The sequence below is a fragment of the Symsagittifera roscoffensis genome, chromosome 6, assembly GCF_963678635.1.
Source record: "Symsagittifera roscoffensis chromosome 6, txSymRosc1.1, whole genome shotgun sequence".
Lineage (NCBI taxonomy): Eukaryota > Metazoa > Xenacoelomorpha > Acoela > Convolutidae > Symsagittifera > Symsagittifera roscoffensis.
The window spans coordinates 42,590,591-42,609,719 of NC_087067.1; the positions used below are offsets into that span (position 1 = coordinate 42,590,591).

Consider the following 19,129-nt stretch of genomic DNA (forward strand, 5'->3'; position numbering starts at 1 on the left):
GCCCCAAAAGCTGTCATTTCCGCTCAAAACTATTCCCTTTATTTTGCTTCGATATACATTATCAAACAAAAAATTAATATGAAACGAAAACATTTATGGAGTCAACATGAGTGCAAGACGCGAGTTAACAGTATTGCGCACAGAATTAATTTAAGTGACTGGGTTTTCGGGGCGGAAATGATTAGGCGCGGAAGTGACTTGTACGGACTTGACTGGGAGCCGGAATATGCGGCCAATAATTTTGGTTTGGAAGCAACATCAACCAAACATCTTGCCTGTTTGAAACTGCATCCAGATTTTAAGCAGCTTTTAGAATAGAATCAAAATCGGACGATATATTTTCTACCGAAACACGTTAAATTTTCAAAGACTAAGAGTATTTTGGAAAAATATTTTGGAATTCTAGGAGTCGGTATAACAAGTTTTAGGATTTTAGGAAAAAGAAAGTTTCGCATTAACACTTTTTTGGATTATTTAATTTGGTATAGCCGACATAAACAAGTGTATTTACAATAACAAACTTATTTACAGGGTGCATTCAAAGCAAAGTAGCTAATATGGAAACAATAAAGAATGAATTTAAAATCCGCCGTATGATAAAATGAAGCACATCAGGTTGTAGCATTGAAAAGCACAGTTGATATAAGAAAATTTTACCACGCCAACTTCGCTATTCCGATTTTTAGCACTCATCTTTGGCACAATGAAGAACAGCAAAACTTGCTGCGATGTTTTAAAAAACGGTATGATAATAGTTTTCAAGAGCCAGGTTGCGCAGAATCAGAATCACTCAGACAAAATGATTCTGATAAGACACGATAATTAGGTTGTAATAAACAAGAATCCCGGATCCCTGGCGATGTTCGAGGGCCAACCGACGTAAAGGCTAAGCTTCTAGATTGTTGTGAGTAAACCATTACGAGTCTTCATTTTCTGGATTAATAGGGTCTTAGCTACATGTATTAGACCAGGAGTCCCTTTTCCTTCAGGAATGCAGTCGAATTCGGTTCCCGACCCAGAAAATCTCTGAGCATGTCTATGGCGTCCTTGGATCCTCCTGGTTGCAGAATGCACTTTCTGTAGCTCAGTCCAGTGTCTGGGTTAAGCACTCCCTCCTTGCCAAAGCGAGAGGCAAACATGTCGGCCGAGTATACCTGAACAGAAATACAAATCCCCATCTCGATCAGTTTGTTGACGGCTATTGTTTTTTAGCCATCATGATAGTAACAGCACACGTACTGTAATAGCAGAGGGTACAAGTATGATAGTTGGGTTCGACAAGAAAGCAAGTATGAAAGATGGGTCCCGCAATTATTGTGACAACTTCAAAAAATCAAGTAAACAAATGCTAGCCATGTTTTCGAAGATATTAAGGCCTAAAATCTTTTCATCAGGGACCCATTTTAATTTTAGTGACCTAACTATCAAACTTGTACCTAGCAAAGTACTGTACAAAAAAATAGCATAGATAGAAATATGATATTTGTCTTTAAAAAACACATGATTCCCTGGGAAAAAAAAATGTTCGCTTTTTTATCTCCGGAAACATTGTTCCCATTTGTTTAATAGCGCTATCGGACTCAAACATGACACTTTCCTACTTAATAACTAGCATATCAGTTGCTTTTAGGAGCCCAACTCCCTAACGGGGCTTCCTGTCATACTAGCTTCTCATTATCTGAAAATGAATCTGATGTTAAATTAAATTCAATTCAGGCCATTCCGGGAAGCTAAAAGTTGTTAAAAATCAGTTCACAGTCTTTCCCCGAGACCCTTCCGAATTCCTGAATCCGAAAGAAGAGCTGTCTTGTTGTTGACCAGGAAGGGTAGCAAAATCCTCCCAATAGTCCTCCTGATTTTCGGGAATCGTTACAACTCAGCGGGTTCTTCCGTGAATATCGTTGACTATAGTTTCTGTCATTCACTATATCTGTTATACGTCTTGTTTATATCAGAGAAAATCGTGTTCTGATTTTCGCACTTTTTCAGAAGTCGCGAAATTTCAAGTTCGTGACGTGTTTTTACTTTTGAACGAATTTTTTAAAAATTATTTCGTCAATCCATATTGACCCCTCCGAATACGTTCAATTGAACGATTAACACCACTAATCGTTCAAGACAGCCAATTTTCCCACTGAACTGTTCCAAATAAAAATTCGTTGATGACCTGCATTTCAGGTCATTCTGATCGGATGTCTCAATTTTTGACTGGTCCAATTTCGAGATTGTATTTTGGTTGCCTAATTTATACATAAACATTTGATCAAAAAAATTTGCTTTCAGGAAGATCTTAGAAATGGGCAAAAAGATGTAAGAATTGACCAGCAGTGATGAGACCAGCAGTTATGAGACCAGCAGTGTTGAAGAGGATTCGCGTTTCACTGGGCATTAATTGGCGGCTATGGGACGTCCAGAAACCGAGCCACGACGGACAGAACCATCGTCGTCAATGACAGAACCATTTGACTTGAGAAACCGAAACAAACTAAGGCTAACCAATCTAAAATTGGTGCATCAAGAAGCCGAAGCGGACAAGATTTACCGAAACAAACTAAGGCTAAACAATCTAAAACTGTTGCATCAGGAAGCCGAAGCCTACAAGATTTACCGAAACAAACTAAGGCTAAACAATCTAAAATTGTTGCACCAGGAAGCCGAAGCGGACAAGATTTGCTCTTACTTCAAGAAGCCACTGAACATGCAATGGTAGAGTATTTTCATATTTTAGTTATTTTGCTAGCTGAATTTGGACAAACCACTAACGAGAGAAGACATGCTATTCCTGGACGATATAATGGATTGGAGGGTGTTGATTGGCCATTTAGAATTTTTTCAAGGCAGCCGAAGCAGGCAAGATTAGCTCTTACTTCAAGAAGCCACTGAACATGCAAGGGTGTATTTTCATATTTTAATTATTTTGCCGGCTGAACTTGGACAAACCAATCTAACGAGAGAAGACATGCTATGCTATTCCTGGACGATATAATGGATTGTATGGTGTTGATTGGCCATTTAGAATTTTTTCTAGGAAGCCGAAGCGGACAAGATTTGCTCTTACTTCAAGAAGCCACTGAACATGCAAGGGTGGTGTACTTTCATATTTTAATTATTTTGCCGGCTGAATTTGGACTAACCAATCTAACGAGAGAAGACATGCTATGCTATTCCTGGACGATATAATGGATTGTATGGTGTTGATTGGCCATTTAGAATTTTTTCTAGGAAGCCGAAGCGGACAAGATTTGCTCTTACTTCAAGAAGCCACTGAACATGCAAGGGTGTATTTTCATATTTTAATTACTTTGCCGGCTGAACTTGGACAAACCAATCTAACGAGAGAAGACATGCTATGCTATTCCTGGACGATATAATGGATTGTATGGTGTTGATTGGCCATTTAGAATTTTTTCTAGGAAGCCGAAGCGGACAAGATTTGCTCTTACTTCAAGAAGCCACTGAACATGCAAGGGTGGTGTACTTTCATATTTTAATTATTTTGCCGGCTGAATTTGGACTAACCAATCTAACGAGAGAAGACATGCTATGCTATTCCTGGACGATATAATGGATTGTATGGTGTTGATTGGCCATTTAGAATTTTTTCTAGGAAGCCGAAGCGGACAAGATTTGCTCTTACTTCAAGAAGCCACTGAACATGCAAGGGTGTATTTTCATATTTTAATTACTTTGCCGGCTGAACTTGGACAAACCAATCTAACGAGAGAAGACATGCTATGCTATTCCTGGACGATATAATGGATTGTATGGTGTTGATTGGCCATTTAGAATTTTTTCTAGGAAGCCGAAGCGGACAAGATTTGCTCTTACTTCAAGAAGCCACTGAACATGCAAGGGTGGTGTACTTTCATATTTTAATTATTTTGCCGGCTGAATTTGGACTAACCAATCTAAGGAGAGAACACATGCAATTTCTGGACGATATAATGGATTTGGAGGGTGTTGATTGCCATTTAGAATTTTTTCAAGGAAGCCGAAGCGGGTATCATGATGGATATTTGGGTAACATGATGGATATTTCCCTTGTAACACACAACCTTGGACAATGGTTCCAGGCATACATTTTTGTCTGTGCTGGGACACGCACAATTCAAAAGATGATACATCAGTTTAATTCAGCTACTTCTATTGGAAACATCCTACCAGTCAGAGCCACAGGGAATAAGACTATCCAGAATGTACCGAATTTTTGCCAATGGCATTCCAGTTTCAGAGTCAGAAACCTTATGTTGAGTCAGAAACTTTCAGGTTAATAATTGTAATACTATATTGTTTCTATGAAGAAATATACACACTTCAACTTATTTTACGGTTTAACAACCATAACTGGATTGGCTTATTTGTCATCAAAATTCGATTTTGAGAATTTTCCACCTTAAAATGTTGAGAGGGAAAATTTGAGCCAGCAATCATATGATTGCTGCGCACCATCACTACCGGAGCACCACATTCTTTTAAACATGTTAATTTTTTAATATTATTATTTTTTAGTCAACCGCCCACCTTAAAATGTTGAGGGAAAATTTTGAGCCAGCAATCATATGATTGCTGCGCACCATCACTACTGGAGCGCCACAATCTTTTTAACATGTTAATTTTTTAATATTATTATTTTTTTAGTCAACCAGCCCAAAGGCCTAACACGGAGGTTAATTATTTTAGGTTGACATGAGCGCATGTATTCAGCGCCCTTTAAGCTATGACTCAGTTGTAAGAGCTCGCCTCACAAACTGAAGGGCACGTGCGATTTGAGCCAGCAATCATATGATTGCTGCGCACCATCACTACCGGAGCGCCACAATCTTTTTAACAATTTGAGCTTTAAATTCGGCACTACTATGATAGAGTGGTCCCGGTCCCTCGAAAAATCAACTATGATAGCAGGGCTTCCGCAAAAAGGCCCATTATGGTCATAAAAAATGGAGGGAAAGGACAAAAAGTATGGCCATTATGTATGGAACTGCCTTCGATTATGGCCATAATTTAGGGATGACGTAACCCGATTAAGTAAAACAAATAGTTAGCGTGCAAACGCGTGCATCTGCAAAACAAAAACCGCGAGCACTTGTTGTATTGTTCGCATTGAGCCAGCGTGGTTTTGCTTTGTTCGAACCGAGTTTGTAAACTGTTCTTCAGATTATGCCTGGTTCAAACCAAGAAATTGTTGATTTGTTTTTCAGGCAGTTACAAGGCGATGAATATCAATGTTCCTGTGGTGTTGAACGCAAACAAGCTGCAAATTAAGGTGTTACAAACCTGAAGAGCCATATTACAACTGCTCATGAAGATTATAAAGAAATTTAAGCATCGAAAAGCAGACAGATGAAACTGCATTCAACAGAGGTCAGTAAAAAAGGCATGACAATTTACAAGTGACTTGAGTGGACGATTATGGATAATCACCCATTCAATTTTTGCGAACCCGAGTTGACACGTCAGAACACAAACTTGCAAGTTTTCACCGCTGAATTGCTTGTGTGTTATTTGGTGAAAATAACAGGAAAAGTTGAACAGAAAATAAAGGTATACTTCCAGAAAAGTTCTTGTTGATATGCGATGGTCAAAATGAGGTCAATTGAAAGAAATGGTGTCCTGAAGAAAAAACACTTGGGCGCAATAATCAGATATGATGTCAGGTGGTCATCGGCTTTCGAAATGATTGAACGTTATCGAAAAACAAAAGAATTTCTCCCAACTACTGATCTCGATATTATGCCCCTACTACTGAGCGATGAAGAAAAACCAGAACTCGATGTTTTCTACCAAAACCTTGATAAAATCAATAATGTCACAAAAGTTTTTCAAGCTGAAACTGGAATGACATTGGCAAAAATTCAGCAAATTCTGGAGGGTCTTATTTGCGTTTTCCCTCGATGGAGCATTATCAAAAAAAACGGCTATTGTACAGTCTACGGATTTTGAGAATGAAATCGTGAAATGTATCGAAGGAAAATTTTTTGGACCTGACATCTGGTGAAAAAACATCGTTCGAAGTTTGGAACGTCCGGTGCAAGAAACACCAACGCCGAAGTCAAAAACTAGATTTTGTTGAAAAAATTCTGCGTTAAAAATACAAACAAACTCATTTGTTTGCCTATGGAGTGGATTCCAGGTACGTCAAACAGTTGTGAGCGACTTTTCAGCAGAGCAAAACTCAAACTTGGATCGCTTCGAAAAAGCATGACTCTACGTCACCTTGAGTCTACTCTTTTCTTAAAAGTCAATAAAGAGCTTTGGAATGCTAAACTCGTTTCAAAAAATTGTAAAATTGAATAATTTGTTCTTGATTTTTCATTCAAAATTATGGACCGAATAAAACCCCATAATGGCCATTATTTATTTTTACCTGAGCGATTATGGAAATAATGGAGGGAAAGAAGGACGATTATGGCATAATGTAGGGTGGAAACCCCATTATATGGCCATACCTTTTGCGAAACCCCTGTATGATAGACAGGTCCACCATGCATTTCGCATGTTATAATTTTGAAAACTAGTTTGTTTGTAAATTAACTATAAATTAATCAGGCAAGTCAATCAACTGTTCCAGAAAAAAATATTAGCCGAAGTAATTGAGAAAGTGAATCTTAGTCAAATAATAAAACTAATTGGGTCTTATGCGTTAAACGGCTCAAAAATCAAAATTGAAGCAAAATAAAGCTAAAACTGAAACTGATCCTGATTGACTAATATTAGCCAATCAAGTTCGAGCAACTCGGTCAGCCATTTCGATTGATAACTGAGTTTAATTCTGATTGGCTCGTATAATATGTAATAACTGAAGTAATTGTATGTTGATTACGTGTTTTCAATTTGAAATAAAATTTCTGACTATTTTCCTAATTTTGGGCCGTTTAACGCATAAGACCTAACTAATTTCATGTTTTTTTTTTGTGTAATTATACCCGAAGAAAAAAGTTCAGTAAAATGGTTTCAACGTGAAAAAAATTCTTCCGTTTAGGTCAATTCGGCCAGTAATTTTATCTGCTTTTAATTGAAAGGCCGGACAATGTTGTTTGCATTTGATTGGCTAATGAACCAATCAGATTCAACCATATATTCACTTAGGATCAAGATGAAGAAATACTATTTTGGGCCGTTTTGTGCATAAGACCCACAATTTGTTTGAAAATATACTGCGACATCTTTCTGAATGGCGAAATCATAATTAACATAATTAATTAATATTTCAGCCCTATGTGTTTGATTCCCAAGAGACCTGGTTATTTTCAAGGGACCACTCTTATTATAGTAGTACCTTCAATTCAAATGCAGTCGTTTACAAAAAAAAAAACACGTTAAACACAAATTTGAGTTTTCAAATCCCTCGGAACTTGGAAGTTTTCCATAGGTGAGTTCGAGAATTGAGGAACGCCGCTCTAATCTAGCTCTGGAGAAAATAGCAGCGGCCTAGTCGAGCAATTTTTTCGATGAAATATTAAAAACGACTCGTTTTTTCATATTTCATCGAAAAAATTGCTCGATTAGGCCACTGCTATTTCCTCCAGAGCTAGATTAGAGCGGCGTCAATGCTCGAACTCACCTATGGAAAACTTACAAGTTCCGAGGAATTTTAAAACTCAATTTGTGTTTAACGTGTTTTTTTTTTGCATAAATTACCATGTTAAAAACGTTTTAGGTGACAATATGATAACAATAAAAAGCCGACCACAGAGGGATTCGAACCCCCAATCTTCTGATTCGAAGTCAGACGCCTTATCCGTTAGGCCATGCGGCCCTGAGTACGTAGACACTTAGCGAAACCAATATAAATTACGCACAACGATGAATACTGAATACTCTGCATTCTAATTCATGCTTTTGAAATTCCTGTGACAGTGATACGTACCTCAGACCAGAGGTATCCATAGTACTGTGCATCGTATCCGTCTATGACGTGTTCGAATGAGGCAGGCATGCATGTGCCTGGAGTGGCACTCACTCCCATGATACTCTCACACACTGCACTGTAGTCAACAGCCACGTCCGACTGGGCCTGCAAAATAAAAACGGGATGTGTTCGTGTTCACTAAACCGATGCATCAGTTCTTCAACAGATCCAATAAGTCCAATTATGAAAAAAATTATTTCAATTACTTTTTCAAAGACTCATACAATTGATCTTTGCTGAGCTAAAATGACAGACTAAATATTGTTGTACAGGTTCATGTAAATTTGTTTTGCGAAAGAAATACGACTTTTTCTACAAATCTGAGACTTCATGTGACTATGTAATTGAATGATTATATAAAAACGTAGAATTTATGTTTACTGATCTGGGGTGCTCGTTTTCGGATTGCTGATACATCGATTGAGTGAACGGATCTACTTTACAATCCCACCCCCTTTCAAGAAGGGGGGGGGGATTTTTAAGAAGATTACTTGCAGTGAATTTTCGACCAATCAGAATGCAGCAAAACTCGAATTTACATAACGCTCTAGTGCGAATTTACTGTTTTTATTTTTAAGACCATTTATCCACGGGGGAATGGACCAACACAAGAGCTGTACAGCTCATCACGGCGAACCGCTGTTGTGCCCTTGCTTAAGAACTACATGCTATTTTTTTTTTTTTTTATTTTTTTTTTTTTTGGTTATTTTTCTGGGCTGGGTAATGTTGCTTCACCCTCAAGCAACGAGCACGGATCATGGTGGAGATTTACAGGGGTGGAGATTCTTTAGTAGATACACTAGGGGGGGAGATTGTTAAGTAGATCCGAGTGAACTCCTACCAATACAATCAGCAGTGAAGCTAGAATTGCTCAAATCGGCCGGACCTTTGTCATAAAATTATTACTCACACACAACCTTTAAGGATAATCATGATCTTTTTGATTCATCCAGTGGCGTGATTCATCCGAATTTTTTTAAAGGTGGATTGGAAAAATAATTTTCTCGACACTCTTTAAGGTGAGCCAATTGCTCTACCGCAACCCTGAAATGGTCAAATTTATGAAATTTTCTGCATCGCAAACTTTTTGGGGAAAAATCGAAAAAGGTTTTAGACGACCACTAAACTATTTCGAAGACTTTCGCAAGCTTTCGCGATTCCCGGCCATTCCAAGATATCCGATTTTTTAAGTCCGCCCTGAGAGACAAAAACTTATTTGCCTGGAAATGTGTCTTAGTCTTACTATTTAAAAACAGTTGCCTTGATGGGTATGTACTACATGCCTTAATATATATCCAATGAAATATACCTTGGTGTGTATGTTCTGATCAAACGCCGACAGCATCACTTGTCTCAGGTTGAAGATTCCCGCATTGGCCTTCCTCGAAGCAGCCAGCTTCTGCAACAGCTCATCTGGAATGGGGGATCCATCCTTGTAGTGCTTGGACAGCCTCTTCACAGGCTCCTCGTGCCACACCCAGTTCTCCAGCATCTGGGAGGGGGCTTCCACGAAATCCCGCTCCACCCTGCAGTCATTAACTTCATCATTCAAACTAAGTAACAATAAGGTTTCAACTTTTCATGCTAAGTGGCACTACAAACTTGCAGGTTTGCTCATCTAAAAACTAGCGTATCACACTTGGATGTTATCATCATCTCTTTAAAAAAGACCTGTATGATAGAAAAAGAAGTTACTTTCAAGTTCTTATAACTCTCAAGTATATTAGTACCTGGTGCCTGCGAAGATTGAGTACTTGCTACGTGCACAGATTTGGTGCATCACGTGACCAAATTCGTGGAAGAAGGTCTCCACGTCGTCATGATCGAACAGAGCCGGGTTGTCTCCTACTGCCTGTTTAACAAGTGAATCAATTTTTCCGCACAACCCGTAGTTCAATAGATAGAGTGATGGTTCGAGTCCCAGCACAATCTCGCCTTTTTGTTATTTTCTTAAGGGAGCAAAAAAATAGCTTAAAATTATCACTCCTAAAAACAAAAATGGCAAACTTCTAGTTTTATATTCAAAGCAGAATAGTCTTATTTGGTGTATTGGGTTTAGTTTCTTTTTTAAAGAAAAAAACAATCTTAGTTTCACAATAGCGAAACATCCTCTTATCGTATCTATTGAAGAATTTTCCCCAACATTCGAAAAAAGACAGTCCATCTGAGAAAGAGTTAATCATATTTACTTGCCTTAGGAAAGTTTGCCACCATAGCACACGCGGGATACTGCGTTGTGCCGTCGGAGAACTTTGCGTAGCATTGGAGTCCGAACACTGCCGCGTGACTAAACTTTCCATCTCTAGGGTAGAGGTCCAAGTAGAAATGTCCCATAGTCTCACCTAGGATCAACTTTCAAACTATAGGTTGCCTTCTTCAGGTTAATAGTTTCAAACTATCATCTCGTCTTCAAGTGTAAGGAATTCGGAACTACCAATATATTTCCATATCATGATTCAGAATCCATAAAAATATAACCTACTTCGAGAATACTGGACAAATAGTTCATAACTTATTCCAGGTCTGGTGTTCGATCCCGTCAGAGGCAGAAAGTCATTTCAAAGCGCTCTCTATGGTAGGCCAGCCCCCAATGTCTCTTACCTGTGTCTGCGTCAGTGACCTCGTAGAGCGCTACTTCCGGGTGCCAGGTGTGACCATCTTTGATGAGGTGGAACTTGAGGTGGAGTAACTGTTGGTAGATGTCAAGTAATCCCTCTGTCACCACATCCACTGGGAAGTATTCCTGCAGCAAACACTTTCTCTTTTCATATCCGAAAATATTTTACTCTGTTCAAAAACTTAAAACTGTATTTTTTGACATTTTCAGCTTCACCTCTTTCCAGGAGACTGAAAGGAGACAAAAGACAGTTGGAAAAGAGTCAATGAAAGCAAGAAAAAAATACTGACTTGTTTTTTTGAAAAATCTCAAAATTGCCCCTTAAGTTCTCTGATTATCTAGAACAATTTATGATGAGAATTTTTTAATTATAACCAGCTGACAGTTGGAGAAGAGTAATGAACGGAAGTAAACAGAAAAAAAAAACACTGACTCTGTTGGAAAAAATCTCAACTTTCGAATTTCAAAGAAAAAAATAATGCCCTTTAAGCTCTTTGAATTTGCTTTTTTGATAACATTAACCCAACTTGAGAAAACTGATTCAACAGGTAAAATTTTTATTCCGCTGGAAACCTAAAAATTAAATTCCGCATTCAAAACTAGAAATTGTTCGTTTTTTTGCGCCATTTCCACGTTCGTATTTGGAGAGTGCTATTTACGGAACTTTTAGCAGATGAATTTCAATTGGAACCAAAAAGTGCACATATACCTAAGTGCTTTCAAAACTGCTTTGATATGTATGAATGCACATCTGTAGTTATTAGAGCATTTTAGGACTTTTTCCTGGAAAAAGAAAAACAAAACAAATTCACAAAGAACCATATAAGAGTCTTCACTACGTTCATTACTCTTAAAAAGAATACTTCAAAAACTACAATTGCGACTTGCCTTTAGCTTCTCGTGGTCCACGCTGTACATTCTCTCAGACAATTTGTTCATGTAAAACCTGAAGTCCCACATGTTCACTTTGCCGTCATTCTCGAAGCCGAACTCCTTCGCATCTTCCTCTTTGTACTTCAAATACTGTTCCATCTCTTTGCTGAAAGAGGGCTTCAACTTAGTGGCCAGATCCTCTAAGAAATCAGCCACTGTCTTCTGATTCTTGGCCATACGCAGTTCCAGTATGTAATCTGCGTGGTGCTGGTAACCTAATAGAGCAGCCTAAAAATAAACAGGTAAAAATAACGAGGGCACGAGGTTTAATGATAATATGTAGAGTAAGGGATCTTTGTATAGATTTATGAAATTACAAACAGCTTCTAAAAGCTGAAGGTTTGAATTATTCAGCTCAGTTCATCTCTTTTTCAATTTGTACCAAACTTGCGAAAATTGTTGCCCCGAGAAAAAACAAAAGAGCTGTTGCAGTCAATGCCGAGAACCACTGTTGCAAACAACATTTTGAGTAACTGCATTTTTTGGTTGTTTCACAGACTCGCAGACGTTATTTCACTAACGAGCCCCGCGCTTCGTAAAAAAACCAGCAGATTCCGCATCAATTTTTACGTATTAGGCCCCTGGAATTCAACTTTAAAAAGATCAAAGGAATTGAGGCTCGGTTCTGGAATCCGCGGCAACTCCTCCCTTCTTTGTATTGGATACAGAGAAGGGAGGAGTTGCCGCGGATTCCAGAAACTAACTTTTTTCGGTTCATTTGATGAATTTAAAATGCATCAACTGTATTAACTTATTAACATTCGAATGTCAAAGCACATGCTATCAAAAAGCTGTAAAAGAGCTTGACTAAAAAAAGAAGGTTCTTAACAATACATTAAGCTGATGCTAGTGTAAAAAAAGGTTCTTAACAATACACTAAGCTGACACTCTTGCCTAGTTATTAACAAAAGTCGGCCTCAAACTACCAACCAGATTGAGCGGGGGATGTAAAATCACTTCACAGCCACTTAGATTACCTTTTTATCATATATAAGGGAGAGTTTTTGCATGACCGATGCCCAAAATTTTTCAAGCAATCAACGTCTTTTGAACTGTCCGCAATGAACTACTGATGATCAACTTTAAATCTTCCAAATTTTTGAAAAACCATCTCCGGTTGGCATACCGAATTTTTGGGGATTCCATACTTCAGGGATTTTCCCACATTAATTAAAAGAGGAACTTTTCGAAGAAGGATTTTCTCACATAAAATTTTAACTGATCGATATAAAACCGATAACTAACCTGTTTGGCTCTTAGTTGCACAGACTCCTCCAACAGCTTCGCATTCAAATCTTTGCACCTCGAGTTGAATGCAGTCTCTAGCAACTTCCTAGTCTCAGGCAGCACACACTTCTTCTGCACTGGGAAGTAGTCGGGATACTTGAGACTGATTCTAAACTTGTCTCCTTCTTTTCTACCTTCTAAGAAGTCGGCTGGTAGACCCTGCAGCTGCTCTGCAATGAACAAGCGAAATGCACTATTCGTATACACATGCGAACAAAAAGTTAATAATAAATTCGATATTCTATTTTATACCAAAATTAGCGAATTAATAGAAGTAGCGGAAAACTTATCGTCTGCCCAAAGATTCGAACCAATGAATTCGTCCTCCCACCAAAGTACCATACTTGTCCTCCCGTGTATCTTAGTATGATTAACTAGATCGTTAAACTGACGGACACATAATGGCAGCGAAGATGGACTCCGTTATTCTTGCCGATTGCGCAAAACAATTTTGCAATAAGATTCAAGTGCTTTTCAACGTCGAGAAAACTGATAAATACTCCACGATTCATTCTTTCGCTATTACTTTCAATTTCCAGTTTTTTTAATTTCATTTCATGCCCACAAAAACTATACCGCAAATTAATTGGTGACCTTTAGTTAGCAAGAATGTGGTGTTCTCTTCGTTCACGTTCTTCTGGAAGTCAATGGATATGTCACTGAGTCTCTTCTTGATGGCCTTGATCTCCTGTCTCACAGCCTCATCTAAGTGGAGTCCACTGCGCAGTCCACTTTTCACCAGTCGCTCTATGTACCGCTTCGACTCTCCTTCTAGTTTAGAGCCTGTCAATAGAACAAACGAGAATAGCCAGTTGCTGATTCGAAAGTGCCACCGAACATTCCCCCATCAATTTTATCTGCGCAAAAAAAAACTTTTAAAAAACGATAGAAGTTTTCGTTTTTAGAGCAAGTTTTTGGAGCGCTAATTATTGGGAAATTGACAAAATGAACATAAAAATTAAGCAACATTACTTGACGAAATTATCTTCTAGCGTGATTCATGACAAGTAATTTATTTCACTAGTACAAAGACCGTTACCCAATCATACAAAGACGGTTATCCAAACTGTTTGGTAGCTTTTTGGTAGCTTTCCACTATGAATTGCGTGTTTCCGTCTAAAAATTAGTGCATAATTGCTCCAAAGCAACAAATGGATGCCGTAAAATAATATCAAAGGAAACTCTTAGGGTTGTCAGGTGGTCAAACACCTGGGGGTGATGGAACATCTTTTCGACACCGAATGTTTCAATGCAGGTCGAACTACGACTGAAATGGCTCAAAATGATACGACATTCGACTTGTTAGGACCGTTTTAAGTGGTACATGGTTGTCTTTCCGCGGGCAAAAACAACCGAATACAAGTTCCTTCCTACGACTTGGTCAAAATTACCAGAGAAGGTCTGTTCAAACAGTCCAAATAAGATAAACAAAATAAATCATAGTCTTAACAATCAAGTTTTACTGTTTTACTCAGAGAAATTCAGTAACGTTAAGATCGGCTAAAAATGTCCCTGGTTATGAACAACAAGCTATTTTTTCAGGGCTCACAATTGTTGCCTCACCTTAGACCTTAGTCTCCTTACTGTCGCTTCTTTATGAACTCAATCTAATTTACCGATTTCGGACTTGTGGAATGATTGGAGACTGTCGAACACGTCTTTCCTCATCTGCATTTCCACGCTGTGCTCACTCAGTTTCTTGTCTGCCTCCGTGCTCGCATTTCTGATCTCCTCCGAGGGGTGCACGTGGTGCAGGAACTCCAAGTTGTTCTCTATAGGGTACTGCTTGGCAGAATGGTCAGACAGACGAAGCAGCACCGAGTCCTCAGTCAACTATCAAAATTGAACGTCACCCGTCAAAAAATTTCAAAAACAGCTCCATAGTGTTTTAACCCCGCCAGTACAAGTATGATAGAGGGGTCCCAAGAAAATTAACGGCTCCCTAATTTAAATAAATGCCTCTAGTTTTTTTGGAAGTTGTTCTAGTTTTTTGCATCGGCGATTTCAATTAAAGTATCGAATAAGTTTGTGCAAATGAGGCAGGTTAATTATGTTGGAGAAATAGCTTTGATACGACCCACTGGCGCATATTGAATTAGTTATTACTGCAGTCTTTGCTTGAAATAGTTGCCGTATTTGCTTAAAATAGTGTGATTCGGGACCCTCTCTCACGCTTGTACCTAAATTTCTGCAGGCTTATTTTCAGTTTCGACACATATAGGTTTAAATTATTGATAACAACTGCATTATAGAAAAAAAAAACTCATTAATTGAGTTGTCAAAATGTGCATTCGAAGGATACTATAAGCAATTATTTTCCCGAAAACCTACGTGGAGATAATCGGGACCTACGCAGATTTTCAACTTCAAGTCACACTTGATTTTCTTGTCAAAAAATGTCAAACATTTGTGTTACTGTTTCAACTAAATTCGATTAAAATTTGTTACATTCGATTAAATTGTGACCAAAACACTCCAAAATGCTTTTTTCGTAGTTGAACGAAAGTTTTTCATAAAAATTGAGCTTGAAGTCAGCCAAAAAATTGAGGTCCCTGAAAAAGCGCAATCGCTTGTCATTGCTCGTTTGCCTCTTGAACAGCAATTTCGACAATCCGAAATTTCGGTTTGAGTTTCGGCGTCACAAGGTCAGAATATAACTTAAGGATGAAATCATGACCTTAACTGACCTTGTCTGTGGGCAATGCTGCCACTTCATCTAGAACTTTCTTGTCTGTTGCTATGACTTCATCGCACAAAGTGGCAATTTCCTGGGCAGAGAGGTTAAAATTGAGGCGGATATTTGCAACAGCAGCCATTGACCTGAAAAGAGAAAAGCATCTGAAAAGAAAATTTATCTAAATAATGGCAATCAAAAGATAACAGCAACAGCGGCAATCCTCACTTGAATGACTAAGTTACCGCCACACACTAGCTGTCTAATTTTCAAGTGCAAGTGCATTTCTGGATGTCTATCCTTCTCTGACATTTTGCCAAACAATGTGCAAACCTTTTGGCAAAAAAAATCTTTCAAAAAACGCGAGTCATTAGTTGCGGTGGATTTAGTGTCCGAAACAATTTTAAATCAGCACTCACTAAAAACCTATACTCTGACTTCATTTGTTGACACAGAGGTAACGCAGAGCTTACAGCACTTGCGATACAACACGAACATTAAGAAAATGTAAAAAAAGTTTTAAAAGTAATTTCAAAAATTGGACTTTGCTCAAAACCTTAATTGTTTCTTTAACAAAATAAGTGATAAGATAGAATGTATATTTTTAGATAAATAACATTTATTTTAAAAAACTTAGAGTCGCGCCACTTCTGCAGGAAAAATTCTCGCAACCGGTTCTTTCGATTGAACTTCATCTCAAATTTGATAGGGAAGTTTTAAGAAAAGTCAAACAGTTTCAAAAAACGGCTTTCCAAGTTTCAAAGCTTTCGTCTGCAAAAACAAGGCCGTGGTAACTCAAGCAGAGAAGATTGAATACTTAACCTAAGAATTGGCAGGGTAGTTTTCGAGTAAAGCCAAAAAGTTTCCAAAAACTTTTTTAAGGCCATTACTTTTTTCTCAAATAACTAGAGCAGAACCGGTTAAACAGGTAGGCTTTTGGCAATCTGTTATTTCATTGAAAACCTTGATATCAGATTTGGCATTTAGTTTTCGAGAAAAGTAAAAAAAAAACCAAAAAACGGTCAACATCACAATATACAAAACACAACCAATGTTAAATAAACTCTTAACAACTAATACTAAATAAGCTTTTAGCAATAACCGAGCGGCAACTAAGCTGCCAACACGTCGTAAGACTCCTATCGAATCGAAAACAAGAAGACGCCCTAAAAATTGTGTCATTAAAAGTTTTGAACAAAACAGTCTAAAAACTTTTGATATCTTGCAAGACAAGTACCCTAATGATTCAAAAAAATCAATGATTTTTTTTTGCTTAAACAGTGACACAAAAAATAAGCTAACAAAGCTAATAAAGCATCAGCCAAAACCATTCAGGCCAAAAAAAATTAAGCAAAAAAACGAGAAGGAAAACATTCGTCAGAGCTTTTTTTTTTTACAAATTACAGGACTAAATCAAAAATACTTGCATCTACGATGAAAAGTTCTGACAACGCAAGAACATTCCACATTCACCGATGTGGCAACTAACAGGCATTAGGGTACACAGGCAAGCACGCTTCCTCTAGGCCAAGAGGGAGAAGCCTCGAAGTTTCTAAAGTTCGCTAATTAACCACCTTCACAATTTCTTACAAATGGATGAAAAATTGTTTACTAAAAAAAGTCTAGTTCCCGATTACAAGACAGTGTAAAAAGAACGCTAAGTGCAATCAACACAAAAAAAAATTAAGAAATCTGCGTCCCTTTGCATTTCCTTGTAAAAAAACTTCTATTTGCTGGCTCATTTTCTATTATCTCGCGGGGAAGCTCAATTCCAGGGGTGAATCATTTGTGTGGGTCGACCAACTTGAATATCCGAGCTCTACCAAAACATTTAGGACTCTCTTTTGTCAGAGTTTTTGCGCCACAGGCAATCTTTAAAAACCTGGCATTTTTTTCGGCCGGGGCGAAAAAATTATCGGCCTGCATCTATCCCTAAATTGCGTACTAATTTGCGCCAAAGGCGCCTTAAGAAAAGTTTCAGGGTTGGTCGGCTAAAACTAAATGCCGTAAAAGTCCTCCATCTGCTCCCATAACCCGTCCATAAATAATACAATTCCGTAAATTTGAGGTATAGGTAGTCCTATTTCGAGGATTGCAAATTCCCCAAAAATCACTTCAACCCCAGAGATTAAAATTTTCAACTCACATCAATCTTTTCCGTTGCATTGACTGACCTAAGTATGGTACAAATTTTATCATGCGCGTCCAAGCAAAAATCATTTGAAATCAAGCAATCTGAAACCAGCACAGCAACCAGTGATTAAGGAGCACAACTTTAATGCCATACAGAGTTCTTTTTCGTTGAAAATTCCCCCTTAGGTCCGTCCGTCTTGTATGATCAGAAAAAAAACGAACAAACAAAAATATCCATCACTGGTGCATACGAATTACAGTAGCGTGGTGAGCATTTATGTCAGATCAGTCAACTGATATAACATTTTACAGTACAGCCCTTCGAACTCAACAGAAATTTCCAAAATGTTTTTCTAGCTTTGAAACAAGAGTATTTATTTTTTTAATTTATCAAGTCTTTAGATCGAAGAATGGATGAAATTTGTTACTCATCACGACAACAATAACTACATTGAGGCAAATTTGCACCTCGAAAACAATCAAAACTTAAGCCGTCTAGTTTTTTAAAATTTTTACAAACTCACTGTGAAACACAAAGGGATGTTTCTCATTCACAATGCTTCATTTAGACCCAAAACTTAGCCTCAAAGCAATTTGGAACATTAATTTTCCCAATTAGCACCCGATTTTAACAAACATCAAAAAAATGTTTCGAACGACAACTATTTCTGACTTTTCCAACACTGCTAAATTGAACGATTTTTCAGGAAGGTAATGAACAGTACCCCTATAGTTATGCAATTTCCCTACTAGTATGATAGTGTAAATTTTTAAGCGAATCATTTATAAAAATGAGTAAATATCTAACAAAGACATCAGAATTTAACATTGGACCATTTTGAATTCAGATCAAAGAATTGCAGTTGATACTACAATAACCATGATAGAGGAGATTCACCTAAATGTGCAATCAATGACCACAATAACACAGTGCATAATCAGATCTTAGAAAAATATTTAATACAGTTACTCTAAAACTTATATAAGATTTCAACCATTTCGAGGAACAGTTCGTGAGCTTCTTAAATCCTAACTAAAAACCGATTAAAAAAGCATGCCTGCAAAATGTTCAATCAGCCTATAAATTCAACAATCGAGCTTCATAGGGATTCATATTAGATCCACTTTCTTTCAGCATTCATGTACATGATATTGGAACTCCAAAAAAAAGCATGAAGATAACAATATTTAGCATCCAGATACCCTGTTATATAAAGAAAAAACAAGCGAATTGACAGTTTAAAAAAATACTTGAAAAACAAGCGCAACACAGAGACGAAGAGGAGATTCAACCCACTTGCGATACGTCAAAAAAAAGAACGGCAGATAAACGAAAAAAAATTACGACAAAAGTCACTGACTCAGAGAAAAAATGAAATATCGATTTTTGTATTGATTGATTTTGGTGGTTGATTTTCACGAAAAATACTGAGAAAAACAATTGCCAGTATGAAATAGCTATTGAAAAATAGCATTGATCAAACGATTCCTGGACAGACAACACTTGGCTAGACAAATGACCCGAAAAAAATTGCTGCAAAAACTAGCTATAAGAAATCTTGAACTTTTCACAACC

General features: G+C 37.7%; 1 protein-coding gene and 1 non-coding gene across 2 annotated transcripts in view; both read right to left on the reverse strand.

Moving 5' to 3' along the window:
* Window positions 1-447: 447 nt before the first annotated feature.
* The window catches only part of LOC134848390 (thimet oligopeptidase-like), a 197,417-nt gene continuing 178,735 nt past the window's right edge, over window positions 448-19,129 (reverse strand). The window contains exons 2-13 of the mRNA XM_063865802.1: window positions 17,567-17,652; window positions 15,434-15,566; window positions 14,363-14,579; window positions 13,341-13,529; window positions 12,705-12,916; window positions 11,415-11,687; window positions 10,511-10,652; window positions 10,099-10,251; window positions 9,640-9,757; window positions 9,219-9,435; window positions 7,868-8,014; window positions 448-1,154 (exon numbers count right to left, since the gene is read on the reverse strand). Coding sequence (XP_063721872.1) covers window positions 963-1,154; window positions 7,868-8,014; window positions 9,219-9,435; window positions 9,640-9,757; window positions 10,099-10,251; window positions 10,511-10,652; window positions 11,415-11,687; window positions 12,705-12,916; window positions 13,341-13,529; window positions 14,363-14,579; window positions 15,434-15,566; window positions 17,567-17,640 — 2,067 coding nt within the window. The 5' untranslated portion in view covers window positions 17,641-17,652 and the 3' untranslated portion in view covers window positions 448-962. The remainder of the gene's footprint in view (window positions 1,155-7,867; window positions 8,015-9,218; window positions 9,436-9,639; window positions 9,758-10,098; window positions 10,252-10,510; window positions 10,653-11,414; window positions 11,688-12,704; window positions 12,917-13,340; window positions 13,530-14,362; window positions 14,580-15,433; window positions 15,567-17,566; window positions 17,653-19,129) is intronic.
* Trnar-ucg (transfer RNA arginine (anticodon UCG)) lies at window positions 7,684-7,756 on the reverse strand. Its single transcript has one exon. It is a non-coding gene; the product is annotated as a tRNA-Arg (tRNA).